This window comes from Pleurodeles waltl, chromosome 10 (assembly GCF_031143425.1).
Source record: "Pleurodeles waltl isolate 20211129_DDA chromosome 10, aPleWal1.hap1.20221129, whole genome shotgun sequence".
Lineage (NCBI taxonomy): Eukaryota > Metazoa > Chordata > Amphibia > Caudata > Salamandridae > Pleurodeles > Pleurodeles waltl.
This window is the reverse complement of record NC_090449.1, coordinates 246,035,166-246,051,633: the sequence shown is the minus strand read 5'-3', so window position 1 is coordinate 246,051,633 and position 16,468 is coordinate 246,035,166. Positions and strand designations below refer to the sequence as shown.

Here is a 16,468-nt window from a genome sequence, read left to right as displayed (position 1 = left end):
AAAGGACAAGGGCCTTTGCCCTATCCTAGACCTTCAGACCCTCAATCTCATCCTCAAGAAGTAGAAGTTCAAGATGCTAATCCTAGCTCAGTTCCTTTCTGCCCTGGACCCTGGAGACTGGATGGTAGCGTTAGACTTGCAGGATGCCCATTTTCACATTCCCGTCCTGCCGGCCCACAGATGATACTTGCGATTGGTGGTAGGTCACAAGCACTTTGTTTATCCTGCTCCCCTTTGGCTTTACCAGCGCCCCTCAGATGTTCGCGAAAGTGATGGTAGTGGTCGCAGCTCATCTACGCAGGTTAGGGGTTCCAGTCTTCCCCTACCTCAAAGACTGGCTGTTGAAGGTGGACTCGCCCCAGAAAGTCGTCTCCCACCAAAGACTATGGCGAACCTCCTGCCCTCGCTAGGGTTCACTATAAACGTGCCGAGATCACAACTGACTCCCTCTCAGATGTTCCCTTTCATCGGAGCTGTTTTGAACACAGTGCACTTTCGGGCTGTGATACCGATGTTTCAGTCTCTATCTTGGAGAATGACTCTGAGGCTGCTTGGCATCATGACCTCCTGCATCCTGCTGGTCCAACATGCCAGATGGCATATGCAGGTTCTTCTGCAGTGGGACCTGAAATTCCAGTGGGCGCAGCATCAGGGGAATCTCTCTGACATGGTTCAGATCTCAGAGGGAACTGCTGAAGACCTGCAGTGGTGGTTGTCAAATCCAGATTGGGTCAACGGCAGATCCCTCTCCCTTCCCCAACCAGATGTCATAGTGGTGACAGATGCGTCACTCCTGGAATGGGGCGGCCACATGGGAGAGGCGGAGACCAGAGGAGAGTCCGGGCTCCACATCAACCTTTTGGTGCTCTAGGCGATCCAACTTGCATTGAAAGCATTCCTTCCCTCTCATAAAGGAAAGTGGTGCAGGTATTCACCGACAACACCACCGCCATGTGGTACTGCAACAAGCAGGGCGGAGTGGGGTCGTGGACCCTTTGTAAAGAGGCTCTTCACCTCTGGATATGGGTAGAACGCCAGGGCATTTCCCTGGTCGTTCAACATCGGGCAGACTCTCGAACGTCAGAGTAGACAAATTCCGCCGTTGATGCATAGTCAATCACGAATGGTGTCTCCATCCGGAGGTGGCGCATGGTCTCCTTCAGCAGTGGGGAGAGCCTTGGTTCGATCTGTTTGCCTCTGCAGAGAACGCACAATGTCAGCTGTTTTGTGCGCTGGAGTTTCCCAGGCGGTACTCGCTCAGTGATGCTTTTCGTCACAAGTGGAACTCAGGCTTCCTTAACGCCAATACCAGTGCCCAGAGTTCTGAAGAAGATCAGGCAAGACTGGAACCTAGTAATCCTGGTGGCTCCGGACTGGGCACGAAGAGTATGGTATCCCGAGCTATTGAGCATGGCCATTGATCCTCCGATCAGACTGCCCCTTCTGGGAGGATCTTGTGTTGCAGCAACAGGGGACGGTTATCCACCCGAACCTGTCCAGTCTCCACCTCCTTGTGTGGAGGTTGAGCAGTGTCAGTTGACGGCTTTTGACCTCCCATCCGAAGTCTGTAAAGTCATCTTGGCCGCCAGGCATCCCTCCACCAAAACGGTATACGCCTGTTGTTGTGTATCAACAATTCTGTTGATCCCTCTCTGTACCTCTGTCAGAGGTTCTCCTCTTTATTCTCTCTCTTGCCCTGCAGGGCTCTGCTCTGGGCACCATCAATGGATATTTGTCTGCTGACTACTTTTTTAAGGCTTACAGATCAGCATTCTCTATTCAAATCTCCCATTGTTGGGATGTTTCTTAAAAGCCTCGCACATATGTTCCCTCCTGTTCTGTTCATAATGCCTCAGTGGGATTTGAACTTGGTCTTCCGATACATCATGTGTGCTCCTTTTAAGCCGCTTCACAACTGTTCTCTACGGCTCTTCACCGGTGGTTAGTCCTCTGCATCAAGATGTTCTACGCTTTGGCAAAAAAGCAACCCACGGAGGGTTTGCGTGCTCATTCGACCAGAGCAACTGCTGCTACCACAGCTTTAGCACACGGAGTTCCAATCCTGGACATCTGCCAGGCGGCAACCTGGGCGTCTTTACATACGTTCGCCAAGCATTACTGCCTGGAGAGTCAGGTCTACAGTGATGGCTACTTTGGCTGTTCCATCCTGCAGGACTTTATGGTGTGATCTTGGTTCTCAGTCCACCTCCGGGGATGGTATTGCTCGGGTATCTAATCTAAGGTAAGGAATCTGCAACTAGAATATGTCTCTACCAGATATACTGTTACCGTAGGGAAGTAACTTGTAGACCTTGGCTAACGTGCCCACGCACTGAATTTGCCACAGTACTTTTCATATTTACTTTTCCCCCCGTTACATTGACTTCACTGTTTTTTCAATTGAATCATTCTATAATATAGAGCTCCATATGAAACCCAATGTTTTGTTGAGCGATATGATTTCTAATTATTAGAGATCAGTTTTGTATTGAGAGCTGTTCAATGTAGTTGAGTTTAAAAAAAAAATGTTTGAAATTTGTAACGCCATACACTTCATATAGTAACACAGTGTCCAATATAAATAGACAAAATAGTGAGATTGATAGAGATACATATCAGTTGCTCGTACTATTATAGCATGGAAATCTGTTATTAACTTAGAGCTTGGAAATATACAAGCCAAAACCTATGCTTTTATTTCCCTCAGATATACTGACTCAGATGAATCTTCAGCTTGCTCTGACTCTGACAACCACAGATACAAAAAGAAAAAGAAGAAAAAGAGAAGACATGAGAGAAAATATGAGGGCTATTGTGGAGACTCTGATCATCTTACAAAACTAGCTTCCTATTCTGGGCCAGAGAAGAGTGCCCTTAGCACAGACGACTGTCATCTAGGATATTTTGGACCTCTGGATAAAGACCACCGAAATTATGATGACGAGCGGCATCACAAGCCTGAGCAGTGCTTAAAAACAAAATACATTCCAATAAAATGTGAGGAAAATGGTTATTACAGGGAAGACGAGTGTCATATTGGTAAGACTAGACTGTTTTCTTTCTCCCCAACCAAAGTCTGAAAGACTTCCATCATGTTCTTTATGCTGGCATCAGTAGTCCTGGTACTCTAACATTTAGTGCATGTTTAATGCTAAAACATATACTAAACACAGATGTTTATATTTGAAATTAGAGAGACCAGTAGTATGTATGCTCTAAACACTGTGAATTAGTATAAACTTCCACAGAACAAGCATGTGTAGGTGAGTGACCTCAAAATAAGTTCATCCATTTCTGTGTTTGTCTGTATGTTTTTTGCAGATAGCTTTTATCCTCTGCCATACCGACATGGGCCTAGAGTAGTTTCTGAATATAGTCACATTGACATACCTAGATTTGGGCATGAATGTTCACATCCCTGTAAAGATGTAGAGCCAGGTAAGTAGAGTGCTATCTTTTATGGATTCATTCGTTTTTCTTATTGATATGTTTGATGACTAGCTATTAAATAGATTGATACTGTATTGCAAATGAAATGAGTTCCTTCAGTTTTAAGTCTGTCCCTGTTAAGTCGTTAATAAAATTAAGTGGATCTACTTTACTTCCTCATTAATGTGAAGTCTTGATATTACTACGGAGACATGAACCCCTCTCTACAGTTTCACTATTTGAGGAGCCCAGTGACAATTGTATTAGTCCAGCAGCATGCAAAGAGACCCATGCTTCCCATACACCTGTCTCACCTCAGTTTCTCAGTTCCTTTATTTTGAGTCCATTTGTTGTTTTTCTTTACAGATGATCACTTTTATTTCGGGAATCCAAATCTCCAGAGGGTGGATACACCTATACATAGGGGCTTTAAATTATAGAACATACTGCTTTGCCTTTTGTGGTGTTTTGTCCCGGCTCGTGTTTTCAGTAATATCTTTGATGTCTAAGAGTAAGCTTTCTTGAAAACAGCTACAACTTGATTGTTACTTATCTCTTTATGAAGTTTACAAAATTTAAACCCGAACAGTGGCAATCTCTGGTAGCCATAGACTTGTGGGAGACAAACTTGGCAAGGAAACCTCCAACCTTTAGCAAAAGAATTGTGCTGCAAAAATGTTTTTGGAAGAAAATTATTTTACAATTTCTTTCTTTTTTTGCCAGATAGCTTCTCCTGCAAGCAATACTGGTAAACTCAGCAAACAAAGCGAGATGCAAAGATTGCTAGCCACCTCCAATGCCAAATTATAAAACTTGACTCATCCTTACTTTGGTCCCTTCGTTCCCTTCCATATACTCCACAATAATTAGTCTACAAATGTGACAGACCTTTGGTATGTTTTTAGCATCAGAGTAAAATTGTTTGATAAGTGTGGCATCACATATGTTTTATTTCATGCAAAGAGTTTGAAAACAGTATATTGCCCCCCTTCTTCATTCATTAATACTTTTTAATTTTGTATTTTTACTATGCAAGGAGAGCCAAATAGATATTATTACAATACGTTATGATTCTCTGATGCAGTGCCTGCCAACTTAAGAGAATTTTTTGATTTCAGAATTTTTTATTAAGACTTTTAATAGATAACAGATGGTTGAGCTAAAAGCAGTCTGTACATAATATATTAACACAAAGATGCATGTGGCAGGTACAATTCATGTTACATAGATAAAATAGGGCTCAGCGATGTGTTATTATCTCTCATGCACAACCGTAAGGAGAGAAAATAGTAAGTGTAGTAATTAGGAAAGAAGGTGAAAAGGAAAAGTCCAGAGAAGTGATTACCCAACATTGGTTTGGAGGTGGAGAGCAGAATTTGTCAAGACGTATCCGGTAGTGTCAATAATGTAGCATTATAAAATGTAGAGGGTACAGGTAGGAACCAGTGTATTGAGTTGTAAATGGGCTGCATAGGACAAGGGTAGACCACTTTTCCCATGGGGGGGTTAATTATTTCTACGTATCTGTCAAGGTTCTTCCATAGGACCTTATGAGCTGAGATCGCTGGATATTGTGGGGAGAGAATAGAGTATATGCACCGCTAATAAATCTCAACCATTCACACCATGTATTATTGGAGACATTCCCCAATGATTTCCAAGAGGAGAGGATGGATTTGTGAGCAAGGGTGAATAGTAAGTCAACAAGTAATAATTCTTCACCTTACAGGTCCATCGTGTTGAGGGGTTAAAGGTGCCGCAGACTGAGATTGAAAAGTTCCTTGGAAGTGTCATTTGGAAATATCCTCTATGGTGTTGTGGATTTTAGTCCACAAATTGGGTATTAAAGGGCAATCATACAGCATGTGGCGAAGGTCTGCATTAGCATAGCTACAACATGAATTCTTGCCCATAAGACCTTGAAGAAAAAGCATGTGGCGAAGGTCTGCATTAGCATAGCTACAACATGAATTCTTGCCCATAAGACCTTGTCTGGTAAGTTGGTGTGGAGTATAGAAGGTTGTGTAGGATATGTAGTTTGGTCTGTGCGAGACTTGGGATACTTTTCTTGGTGAATGAGGAAGCCCATAATTTAGGCCAGTCAATGTCCAGTGGGTTAGCTAAGCCATCATGAGACAAGTCCCTGTGTCATTTCCGTAGGGTAGGGTAGCGTTGTGGCGTGGTTATGAGACTAAGTTTTGTGAAGATCTTGGAGACTAAATGACAACCCCTCTTAAGTACAAGTTGGACGATTGGGAGTGAGGCAGTTTAAAAAAAAAAGGAAGGCTTTATGTTTAGAAATGACTACTTTGTTTGAGAAATTCATAAAAGTCAGAAGTTGGTATTTCAAATAGTTGAGAAATATTGTCGAACAGTAGAGGTTGGAGTCTGGAGCCAAGACCGCCTTACAGAGATTCACTTTGAACTCCACCAATTGAGAGATTGGGATGAAGTTTGATGTCATTATTGGACCAGATTGAGGCCTGTAAGGGCTGTTTTATTTTCACATCTGACAGACGAAGATGATATAATAGGGTCTGTCTAGTATGTTTTAGAATCAAGTTGTTTAGAACCGGATGGTCTTTGTGGATGGTCAAAAGGGATGTCAAAGGCAAGTTGTCTTTTATTAGTCGTTCAAGAGAGAGACATGGAGGAGTGAAGTCAGGAGTGTTGTCCAGCCATTTCACCCCGTGGTCCACTAAAAAGGCGAGTTAATATTTTCTAAAGTCGGCAAGGTTAGCACTGCCTAGGTGTTTAGATAGAGAAAGTTTCTTTAGGAAAATACAGGGTTTTTTAGAATTCCAAATGAATTTTTTTAGAAGCTGGTCTATGTTGTGAAAAAAATTGATCCGAGCACAGAATGGGGACATGTTTAGTAAGTAGTTAACAATTGGAGTAATCATTTTAATGGATTTGAGTTTGCCCCACCAGGTCAGAAATTTTGGTGACCATTCTTTTATACTTTTTGGTGTACTAGGGATTCATTATGTCGGATCGACTCGGTGAGACTGTCATTAAATTCGAGACCTAAATATTTGGATTGCCAAACTAAACCAAAGATTCCCAGAACCTACTTGGTGCAGATCATTTTCAATGGACGACCTCTGATTTAGGATTAAGAGTGTAGCCCGAAACTGCAGCTTATTGCTCGATTTTGATCATAATTTGAGGGATGGCAATATCCGTGTGCTCCGTTACAATAAGGATGTCATCCATGTATGCTGCGGTTTTGAAAAATCTACCATTAATGTTCAAACCTAAGGAGTTCTGCCGTTTGTTGAGTGACACCAGAAGTGAATAAAGGGCATCCTTGCCTTGTTGGAGAGGGAAAGAGTCAGACGGTACCCCATTAGACCTGATTTTGGCACTGGGATTTTAACATAATGCCATAATCATGTTTATGAATGCATCACCTAAGTTGAAGTAGGACATTGTGGGTTTCAGGAAGGGCCATGCAACCTTATAGAATGCTTTTTCAGCATCGAGTGCTATGGCAGCAGCTGGAGTATTCTTGGATTTGGAAAGCTGTAGTGCATGTCCTAAAAGCCTGATGATATCATTAAAGAATCTGCCTTTAAGGAAGACCGCTTGATACGGTCCGGTCAAGAGTGGTAATGTTGCCTCCTTACTTTTAATTAGAATTTTAGCATAGAGCTTGTAGTCTAAATTGAAAAGCGAAATTGGCCTTCAATTTTTTGGTTCTGTGTAGTCTTTACCTTCCTTAGGGTGTAGAGCTATGGTGGCTTCAGCTGTGGGCCCTCCAGTGTACCCATGTCTGTTTAATTGTGAAAGAGACAATAGAAGCACATGTAATTCTTCAGCAAAAGTCTTACAGAATTGTGCAGTGAGGCCACCTGGTCCCGGGGCCTTCCCAACCTTTAGGAACTGCTGACTGTAGTTCGGAGCCTGTAATTGTCTGATGTGGTGATGGGTATCTAGTTTGGGTAAATGTATCTTTTTTAAGGTAGATCAAGCCTGCTCTGGGTTAATATTAGTATTTTCATGATACAAAGTTTTGTAGAAATCTAGAAAGACTAGAAATTTTCCATGGATCTAAGTGTAGTTGACCTTTTTTTTTGTCCCTTACTGGGGTCATTTGTGAGTTATTCTGTTAGTTGTTTTAAGTAACGCACTAAGATTTTTCCAGTGGTGTTGCCAGCACATATTTTTATGATATTGAATTTGGTCACCCATTGGCCTGCTGTAGAGCCAAGTTTATTATATTCATATTGTTTTATGGTTTAGGGTGTCCAAAAGGACTGTTCCTGTTAGAAATGGGGTCTCTAGTTGGCAGTCGGTTTGCACCCTGTCCAAGTAGGGACCCTTATTCTAGTCAGGTTAAGGGAGATATCTGCTCAGATAACCCCTGCTCACCCCCTTGGTAGCTTGGCACGAGCAGTCAGGCTTATCTCGGAAGCAGTGTGTAAAGCACTTGCACATGACCCAGAGTAATACAGTGAAAACGCTACAAAAGGACACCACACCAGTTTTAGAAAAATAGACATTATTTATCTGTGTAAAACAAGACCAAAACAATAAAAATCCAACATACAGTGTTAAAGATATTAATTTTGGAAGATTTATTTTAAAAATACAGTTCCTTGAAGTCGATAGCTCCACCTGGGGGTATCAGGGTGTCGTGATCAACAAAACAAACAGTTCAGGCCAGCTGTGGCGTTGCAGGCCAGCTACGGTGTTGGGAAAACCCGCAAACAGTTCCTTGGATTTGCAGGGCGTCGTGATCTGCGCGGTGAGTTCCAGAGAGTGCCATTGCAGTGTCAGTTCCAGAGTTGGTACGGGAGTTGTTGGGCCCTTGAAGTCACATGCGTTGCAGATCAAACTCCGGGATGATGAAGTCCGGAACGCTGGCGTGGATGGCGTCAGGACTGCGCTGCGAAGTGAGACAATGCGACGTGCGGTGCCCACAGGTCACGCAGCAGCTCGTGATGGCGTCCAGCGGCATCGGTGAGACCAGGACTTGCAGTGTAAAGCGGGGGAAGTGAGACGTGCGGTGTCACCAGGTCATGGTGCAGGCAGCGTCATCGTTGCTGAAGCACTGTCGTCGGTAGGCCCAAGCCAGCGGTACGGAACAGTGCTTTGTGACCCTCACGAGTGGTGTCCACAGGCCACTGTGCAGGCAGGAATGCCTAGTGACGTCACTGGAGTAGATGGTGCTGGCATCGGTGGACTGGGGCTGCGGCGCGGGACGGTGCTTTGTGTACCTCATGAGTGGTGTCCACAGGCTACGGTGCAGGCAGCAGTGCCGGTGTCAGCAGGAGCGGTGTCGCCAGGTGTGCCCAGGCTGCCGTATGAGCAGGTGATGCCGGAGTGCAGGCCCCAAAGTTTGCGGTTCGAGCAGCTGCTCGATGAAGTCCGATGACGGCATCGGTTAGACCAGGGTCGCGGTGCTGAGTGGGGCAGTGCGGCTCTGTGAGGTGTCAGCAGTTCACGGTGCAGGCCAGCGGCGTCGTTGATGTCGTTGCAGTGGTTTTTCTCCTTCAACAGCACAAAACACAGTTCCCAGTGATGTAGGAAGAGGAAACTGAAGTCTTTGATATCCCTGAGACTTCCGACAGGAGGCAAGCTCTACTCCAAGGCCTTGGAGAACTTTCTCAAGCAGGACACACAGCAAAGTTCACCCTTTGCACTCTTGTTAGGCAGGAGCAGCAACTTCAGGCCAGTCCAGCAAAACAACACAGCAAAGGGACAGTACTCCTCCTCCAGCTCTTCAGCTCTTGTCCTGGGTAGAGGTTCCTCTTGATTCCAGAAAGATTCTAAAAGTCTGGGGTTTTGGGTCGTCGTCTTATACCCTGTTTGCCTTTGAAGTTGGCAAACTTCAAAGCAAAGTCTCAAATATTTGCAAAATGCTTCCTTGTCCAGGCCAAGCCCCAGATGCACACCAGGGGGTTGGAGACTGCATTGTGTGAGGGCAGACACAGTACTTACAGATGTAAGTGACCACTCCTCCCTCCACTCTAGCCCAGATGGCTTTTCAGGATATGCAGGCTACACCAAAGCTCCCTTTGTATCACTATCTAGAGGAGAGGCGTGAACAGCCCAACTGTCAAATTGACCCAGATGAGTAATCCACAAACAGGCAGAGTCACAGAATGGTTTAAGCAAAAAAATGCCTACTTTCTTAAAGTGGCATTTTCAAACTCACAATCTAAAAACCAACTTCACTAAAAGATGTATTTTTAAATTGTGAGTTCTGAGACCACAAACTCCTTCTTTCTATCTGCCCTCAAAGAGAATCTGCACTTTAAAGTTATTTAAAAGCAGCGCCCATGTTAACCTATGAGGGAGGTAGGCCTTGCAACAGTGAAACCCGAATTTGGCAGACTTTCACTTTTAGGACAACATATAAAACAAACCAGTACATGTCCTACCTTTTAAATGCACTGTACCTTGCCCATGGGGCTACCTAGGACCTACCTTAGGGGTGCCTCACGTGTAGTAAAAGGGAATGTTTAGGCCTGGCAAGTGGGTACACTTGCCAAGTCAAATTGGCAGTTTAAAACTGCACACACAGACACTGCAGTGGCAGGTCTGAACTATGTTTACAGGGCTACTAATGTGGGTGACACAACCAGTGCTGCAGACCCACTAGAAGCATTTGATTTACTGGCCCTGGGCACCTCTAGTACAATTCACTAGGGACTTAATAGTAAATCAAATATGCCAATCATGGATAAACCAATCCACAGTACAATTTATATAGGGAACACTTGCACTTTACCACTGATTAGCAGTGGTAAAGTGTGCAGAGACAATAAACCAGCAAAACAGAGTCCAGTACACTAAAACCAGGAGGTCAGAAGGCAAAAAGACAGGGGAGACACACCAGAAAGCTGCCAGGTCTAATGGCATCAATTTTGGGTTGTAGGGGGGGGCCACCCTGCCACTCCCTACCTGGTGTCCTAAGTACACCACTGACCCCTGCCCTATCTGGCACTTACTGGCCTTGATGGTGAGGCCTGCAGCTTGCAGCGCCTTCAACACTTCCCGGAGGTGGTGCAGGTGGTCCTCCCAACTGGAGCTGAAAACATCAGTGTTGTCAAGGTAGGCTGCAATGAAGTTTTAAAACCCATCCTGGACCTGATTGACCAGCCTCTGGAAGGTGGCAGGGGCGTTCTTCAACCCAAAGGGCATGACCCGGAACTGGAAGTGCCCCTCTGGTGTTGAGAATGCTGACCTTCGTCTCCTCGGTCAAAGCAATCTGCCAGTACCCAGACATTAAATTAAATGTGCTGAGGAACTTGGCTGCCCCCACCGATCTATGAGCTCATCAGCTCTGGGGAAGGGGTGGGCATCCGTTTTGGTGACGGCATTGAGCCCCCCCATAGTCCACACAGAACCGACTTTCTGGTGTGGCACCAGGTGCAGCAGGCTTGGGTACCAAGACCACTGGGCTGGACCAAAAGCTGCTGGAGCGCTCAATCACTCCTAAAGCCATCATTTTAGAAACCTCTTCCTTGATGCTGGCCTTCACTCTATCAGCCATCCTGTAAACTTTGTTTTTCACAGGGAGGTTGTCCCCGGTGTCCACTCCATGCATGCATAGATGGGTGACGCCTGCAGTGAGTGAGAACAGAGTGCCAAAGTGTTCCAGTAACTGGCGACACTCACACTGCTGTTCTAGAGCCAGAGAAGGGGAGAGGACTCCACCTTCTACTGACCCATCCTGCTCCTTGGCAGACAGGAGGTCAGGGAGAGGTTCACTCTCCTCCTCTGCCCCATCATCTGTAGCCAGAAGCATGGTTAACTCGGACCTCTCAAAGTGAGGTTTATGGCGGTTCACATGTAGAACTCTCAAGGGTTTCCTAGGAGTCTGCAAGTCCACCAAATAGGTGACATCACTCTTGCACTCCTTCACCCCCAAACGGCCGTGACCACCTGTCCTGCAGAGCACAAGGCTCTACGGGGCCCATGACCCACTCTTTTTTGGCCTGGCTGAAACTCAACCAGGGTGGTATTCTGGTCATACCAGTGTTTCATGTCCTCCTGGCTTGCCACAAGGTTCTCTTGTGCGAGCTTCCTGAAGCGGGCGGTCTGGTTTCGGAAGGCCAGCATGTAACTAAATACATCCTGGGGGGTGGCTTCCAAGGAGCCTGCGTCCAGCTCTCTTTCACCAGACTCAGAGGTCCTCTGACTGGGTGCCCATTCAACAGTTCAAAGGAGCTAAAGCCAACCCCCTTCTGTGGTACTTCCCGGTAGGCAAGGAGAAGGCATGGTAATAGGATGTCCCACTTACGCCTCATGGAGCCTGACAGACCCTCAGTCATGCCTTTCAGGGTTTGGTTGAATCTCTCAACCAACCCATTACTTTGGGGGTGGTAAGGAGTGGTGAATTTTGTGGTTCACTCCACATTGCCTTTATGTACATGGGCATAAAGTTGGTACCCTGGTCAGATACCACCTCCTTGGGGAAACCCACTTCGGTGAAGATCCCCATCAGTGCCCCGGCCAAAACAGGCGCTGTCACTGTTCTCAGAGGGATAGGTTCCGGGTACCGGGTGGCATGGTCCACCAAGACCAAAGTGAACCTGTTGCCTAGGGCCTTCTTGGTGTCCAGAGGCCCCACTATGTCAATGCCCACCCGCTCAAAAGGAGTACTCACGACAGGAAATGGTTGGAGGGGGTCTTACATTTCCCTCCACTTTTGCCACTTGCTTGGCAAGTCTGGCAGGATCTACAGAACGCGTCTGAATGTTTTCTCATTTGGGGCTAATGAAAGTGGGTAACAAGCCTGTCAAAGGTTTTGCCTTGCCCTAAGTGTCCTGCTAGAGGCACATCATGAGCCAAACCCAGTAGGAAGACTCAAGCGCTGGGGTACCACCAGCACCCAGGCCGCCCAGGTTCAGCAACCTTAACTCGCTATACCGGGGATCATTCTCCCAGTATATCAGGTGATCCTTGGGCTCAGCACCAGCTGCTTGATCTTCGGCCTGCTGCCTATGACCCATGATATTAGGGCACACGTTCTGCTCTGTGCAGAACTCCTCTCTGGTGGGACCCCCCCCTCTTGCTGCCAATGGGTCAGCTCAGGTAGGTCTCCCAGTTCAACAAATTGCTTCCCTGTAGGGCTGGGGCTTCCCCCTCGAGGTCAGACTCCTCCTGGACTGTGGGAACTTCTGGTGGGGGTTCCCATGCCCCTTGCCCGTTCTCTTGGCAGTCATCTGGGCCATGGTTTCAGGCTCCAGGTCTGTCTGATCACCCTGACTGGCTGCCATGGACCGAGTGATCACGCATGCCCATTCTGGCAACCCCAACAGTCCTAAGTGCGGCCTGAGCGCCACCTCCTTCCAGGCAGAAGTCTCCAGGTCGTTGCCCAGCAGAGAGTCAACTGGCATGGCAGGACTCACATCTACTCTCAAGGAACCAGAGACCCCTCCCCACTCAAAGGGAACCTGTGCCACCTTAAATTGGCGCTCCAAGTTGTCCACTGCAACTACTTGGTGGAATACACCAGGGACCATGTGCTCTTCAGACACCAGGTGACACCGGACTGTGATCACATTGGCTCCAGTATCTCTGAGAGCTTCTACCCCCTGCCCATTGATAGTCACCCACTGCCTGTATTTCTTAGTGTTATCAGGCATTAGGTTTCTCTGGACCATCGCACCACCCCCTAGTGATCCCTACACCCACCTGGGACCACCCCCTTCCCAAAGGTTACACTGGCCAACCCCTTGATCTGCCCACCGCTGGGTGGTGGTGTCCAAATGGGACATTTGGGATCTCCCTTCATGTGACCCTCCTGGTCACAAGCAAAGCACTTACGGTGCCTCGCCTCTGCAGGCTTTCCTGAAGAGGCCCATTGTAAGGAAATGCCTCCTTGGCATGGTTACCCCCTGACGTTTTGCCTTTGCTGATGCCAAGTTTTGATTGAATGTGTGCTGGGATCCTGCTAATCAGGCCCCAGCACCAGTGTTCTTTCTTTAAACTGTACCCTTGCTTCCACAACTGGCACACCCCTGGCACTCAGGTAAGTCCCTTATAACTGGTACCCCTGGTACCAAGAGCCCTGATTCCAGGGAAGGTCTCTAAGGACTGCAGCATGTCTTATGCCACCCTGGGGACCCCTCACTCAGCACATGCGCACTGCCTCACAGCTTTTGTGTGCTGGTGGGGAGAAAACGACTAAGTCGACATGGCACTCCTCTCAGAGTGCCATGCCAACCTCACTGCCTGTGGCATAGGTAAGTCACCCCTCTAGCAGGCCTTACAGCCCTAAGGCAGGGTGCAGCATACCACAGGTGAGGGCATATGTGCATGACCACTATGCCCCTACAGTGTCTAAGGAAAACCTTAGACATTGTAAGTGCAGGGTAGCCATAAGAGTTTATGGTCTGGGAGTTTGTCAAACAGAAACAAATCTGGGAAGTTTGCCAGTGTGCAATTTATTTTAAAATGCACTCAGAGGGCATCTTAGAGATGCCCCCTGAATACCAATCCGACTTCTAGTGTTAGGCTGACCAGTTTCTGCCAGCCTGCCACAACCAGACGAGTTGCTGGCCACATGGGGAGAGTGCATTTGTCACTCTGTGGCCAGGAACAAAGCCTGTACTGGGTGGAGGTGCTTCACACCTCCCCCTGCAGGAACTGTAACACCTGGCGGTGAGCCTCAAAGGCTCACCCCCTTTGTTACAGCGCCACAGGGCATCACAGCTAGTGGAGTTGCCCGACCCTCCGGCCACTGCCCCCACTTTTGGCAGCAAGGCTGGAGGAGATAATTAGAAAAACAAGGAGGAGTCACCCACCAGTCAGGACAGCCCCTAAGGTGCCCTGAGCTGAGGTGACCACTGCCTTTAGAAATCCTCCATCTTAGTTTTGGAGGATTCCACCAATAGGATTAGGGATGTGCCCCTCTCCCTCAGGGAGGAGGCACAAAGGGGGTATAGCCACCCTCCAGGAAATTAGCCATTGGCTACTGCCCTCCCAGACCTAAAACACCCCCCTAAATTTAATATTTAGGGGCACCCCAGAACCCAGGAAATCAGATTCCTGCAACCTGAACTAAAGAAGGACTGCTGACCTACAAGCCTGCAGAAACGACAGAAGACGACAACTGCTTTGGCCCCAGCCCTACCGGCCTGTCTCCGGAGTCAAAAACCTGCAACCAGCGACGCATCCAACAGGGACCAGTGACCTCTGAATCCTCAGAGGACTGCTCTGACCCCCAGGACCAATAAACTCCTGTGAGCAGCGGTTCTGCTCAATATCCTGCAACAAACTTTTCTTCAACTTCAAAGACCTCACTCTTCCCGCCGGAAGCGTGAGACTTCACACTCTGCACCCGACGCCCCTGGCTCGAGTTCCAGAGAACCAACACCACAGGGAGGACTCCCAGGCAAATGCGAACCCGTGAGTAGCCCAAGACGACCCCCCTGGACCCCTACAGCGACGCCTGCAGAGAGAATCCAGAGGCTCCTCCTGACTTTGACTGCCTGTAAGAAGGGACACGACGCCTGGACCAAGCACTGCATCTGCAGCCCCCAGGACCTGAAGGGACCGAGCCTCAGTGCAGGAGTGATCCCCAGGTGACCCTGTGCCTAGCCCAGGTGGTGGCTGGCCCGAGGAAGCCCCCCCCGTGCCCTGCCTGCACCGCTAGAGTGACCCCTGGGTCCCTCCATGGAAACCAATACAAAACCCAACATCTGCTTTGCACACCTCACCCGGCCGCCCCTGTGCCGATGAGGGTGTGTTTTGTGTACCTACTTGTGTCGTCCCCCCCTCCCCCCCAGTGCTCTACAAACCCCCCCCTGGTCTGCCCCGATGACGCGGGTACTTACCTGCTGGCAGGCTGGAACCAGAGCACCCCTGTTCTCCATAAGCGCCTATGTGTTTTGGCCACCACTTTGACCTCTGCACCTGACCGGCCCTGAGCTTCTGGTGTGGTAACTTTGGGGTTGCCTTCAGACCTCAACGGTGGGCTGCCAATGCCCAGGAACTGAGACTTGTAAGTGTCTTACTTACCTCACAATCTAACCAATACTTACCTCCCCCAGGAACTGTTGATTTTTGCACTACTTTAAAAATAGCTTATTGCCATTTTAACAAAAACTGTACATGTTATTGCTCTAATTCAAAGTTCCTAACTTGCCTGTGTGGAGTACCTTACATTTTATGTATTTACTTCAAATCTTGAACTTGTGGTTCTAAGAATAAATTAAGAAAATATATTTTTTCTATATAAAAACTATTGGCCTGAAGTTAAGTCTTTGAGTGTGTGTTCCTCGTTATTGCCTCTGTGTGTGTGTGTGTGTACAACAAATGCTTAACACTACCCTCTGATAAGCCTACTACTCGACTACACTACCACAAAATAGAGCATTAGAATTATCTAATTTTGCCACTATCTTACCTCTAAGGGGAAACCTTGGACTCTGTGCACACTATCTCTTACTTTGAGATAGTATATACAGAGCCACCTTCCTACATCTTTGGGAGACTCCTTTTGTTTTCCCTTGGCCCCACCCCACCGCCCCTCCCCACACACACACACACTCTGCTGCTGGGAACCCTGCCCACCTTTGGTAGAATCTCCCCCATATACCTTTTTGTGGACTCTGGTACTCACCCAGTGGTCCTCCTCCATAGCAAGCTTCCTGGGGTCAGTCAGCTTACTATCCATCAAGTGCTGGCGCAGTTTTGCAAAACACAGACTAGAAAAGTGCTCCCACACATTTATTTTTTTTAATATCTTTTATTCATTTTCACAACAAATCAATAAAATGACACAAATCCATCACTTAATCGCAATTTTCCCCTAGCCCCCTCTCCACCTTCATGCACTCCCATCTAACCATATTTATTTCCATTGATCCTAACATTTCCAATATAGTGATCCATTCCTTCACATATACTATCAGTTATATGTTTAAGTGATAGAGGTGTCTTCCATATCGGATTCTGAAGTTGTGCTTGAATCTTCTAGCATTGCATTGTCTGGGTGCTTTAAACTGTCTAATATTGTGTCCTATTGTTTTGCTATATCCTTTTACTTCCTGTAGTAGTATAGTTCGTTCAATTTCTG

The 16,468-nt window shown here is 47.2% G+C and overlaps 1 protein-coding gene across 4 annotated transcripts in view; it reads left to right on the top strand.

Annotated features, from left to right (window-relative positions):
• USP42 (ubiquitin specific peptidase 42) overlaps nt 1-16,468 on the top strand; it is a 668,484-nt gene that overhangs the window by 582,703 nt on the left and 69,313 nt on the right. For 3 of the 4 annotated variants that reach the window (XM_069210321.1, XM_069210323.1, XM_069210324.1), the window contains exons 16-17: nt 2,708-3,039; nt 3,322-3,438. In XM_069210321.1, coding sequence (XP_069066422.1) covers nt 2,708-3,039; nt 3,322-3,438 — 449 coding nt within the window. The remainder of the gene's footprint in view (nt 1-2,707; nt 3,040-3,321; nt 3,439-16,468) is intronic. The other variant, XM_069210325.1, reaches the window with a different exon arrangement.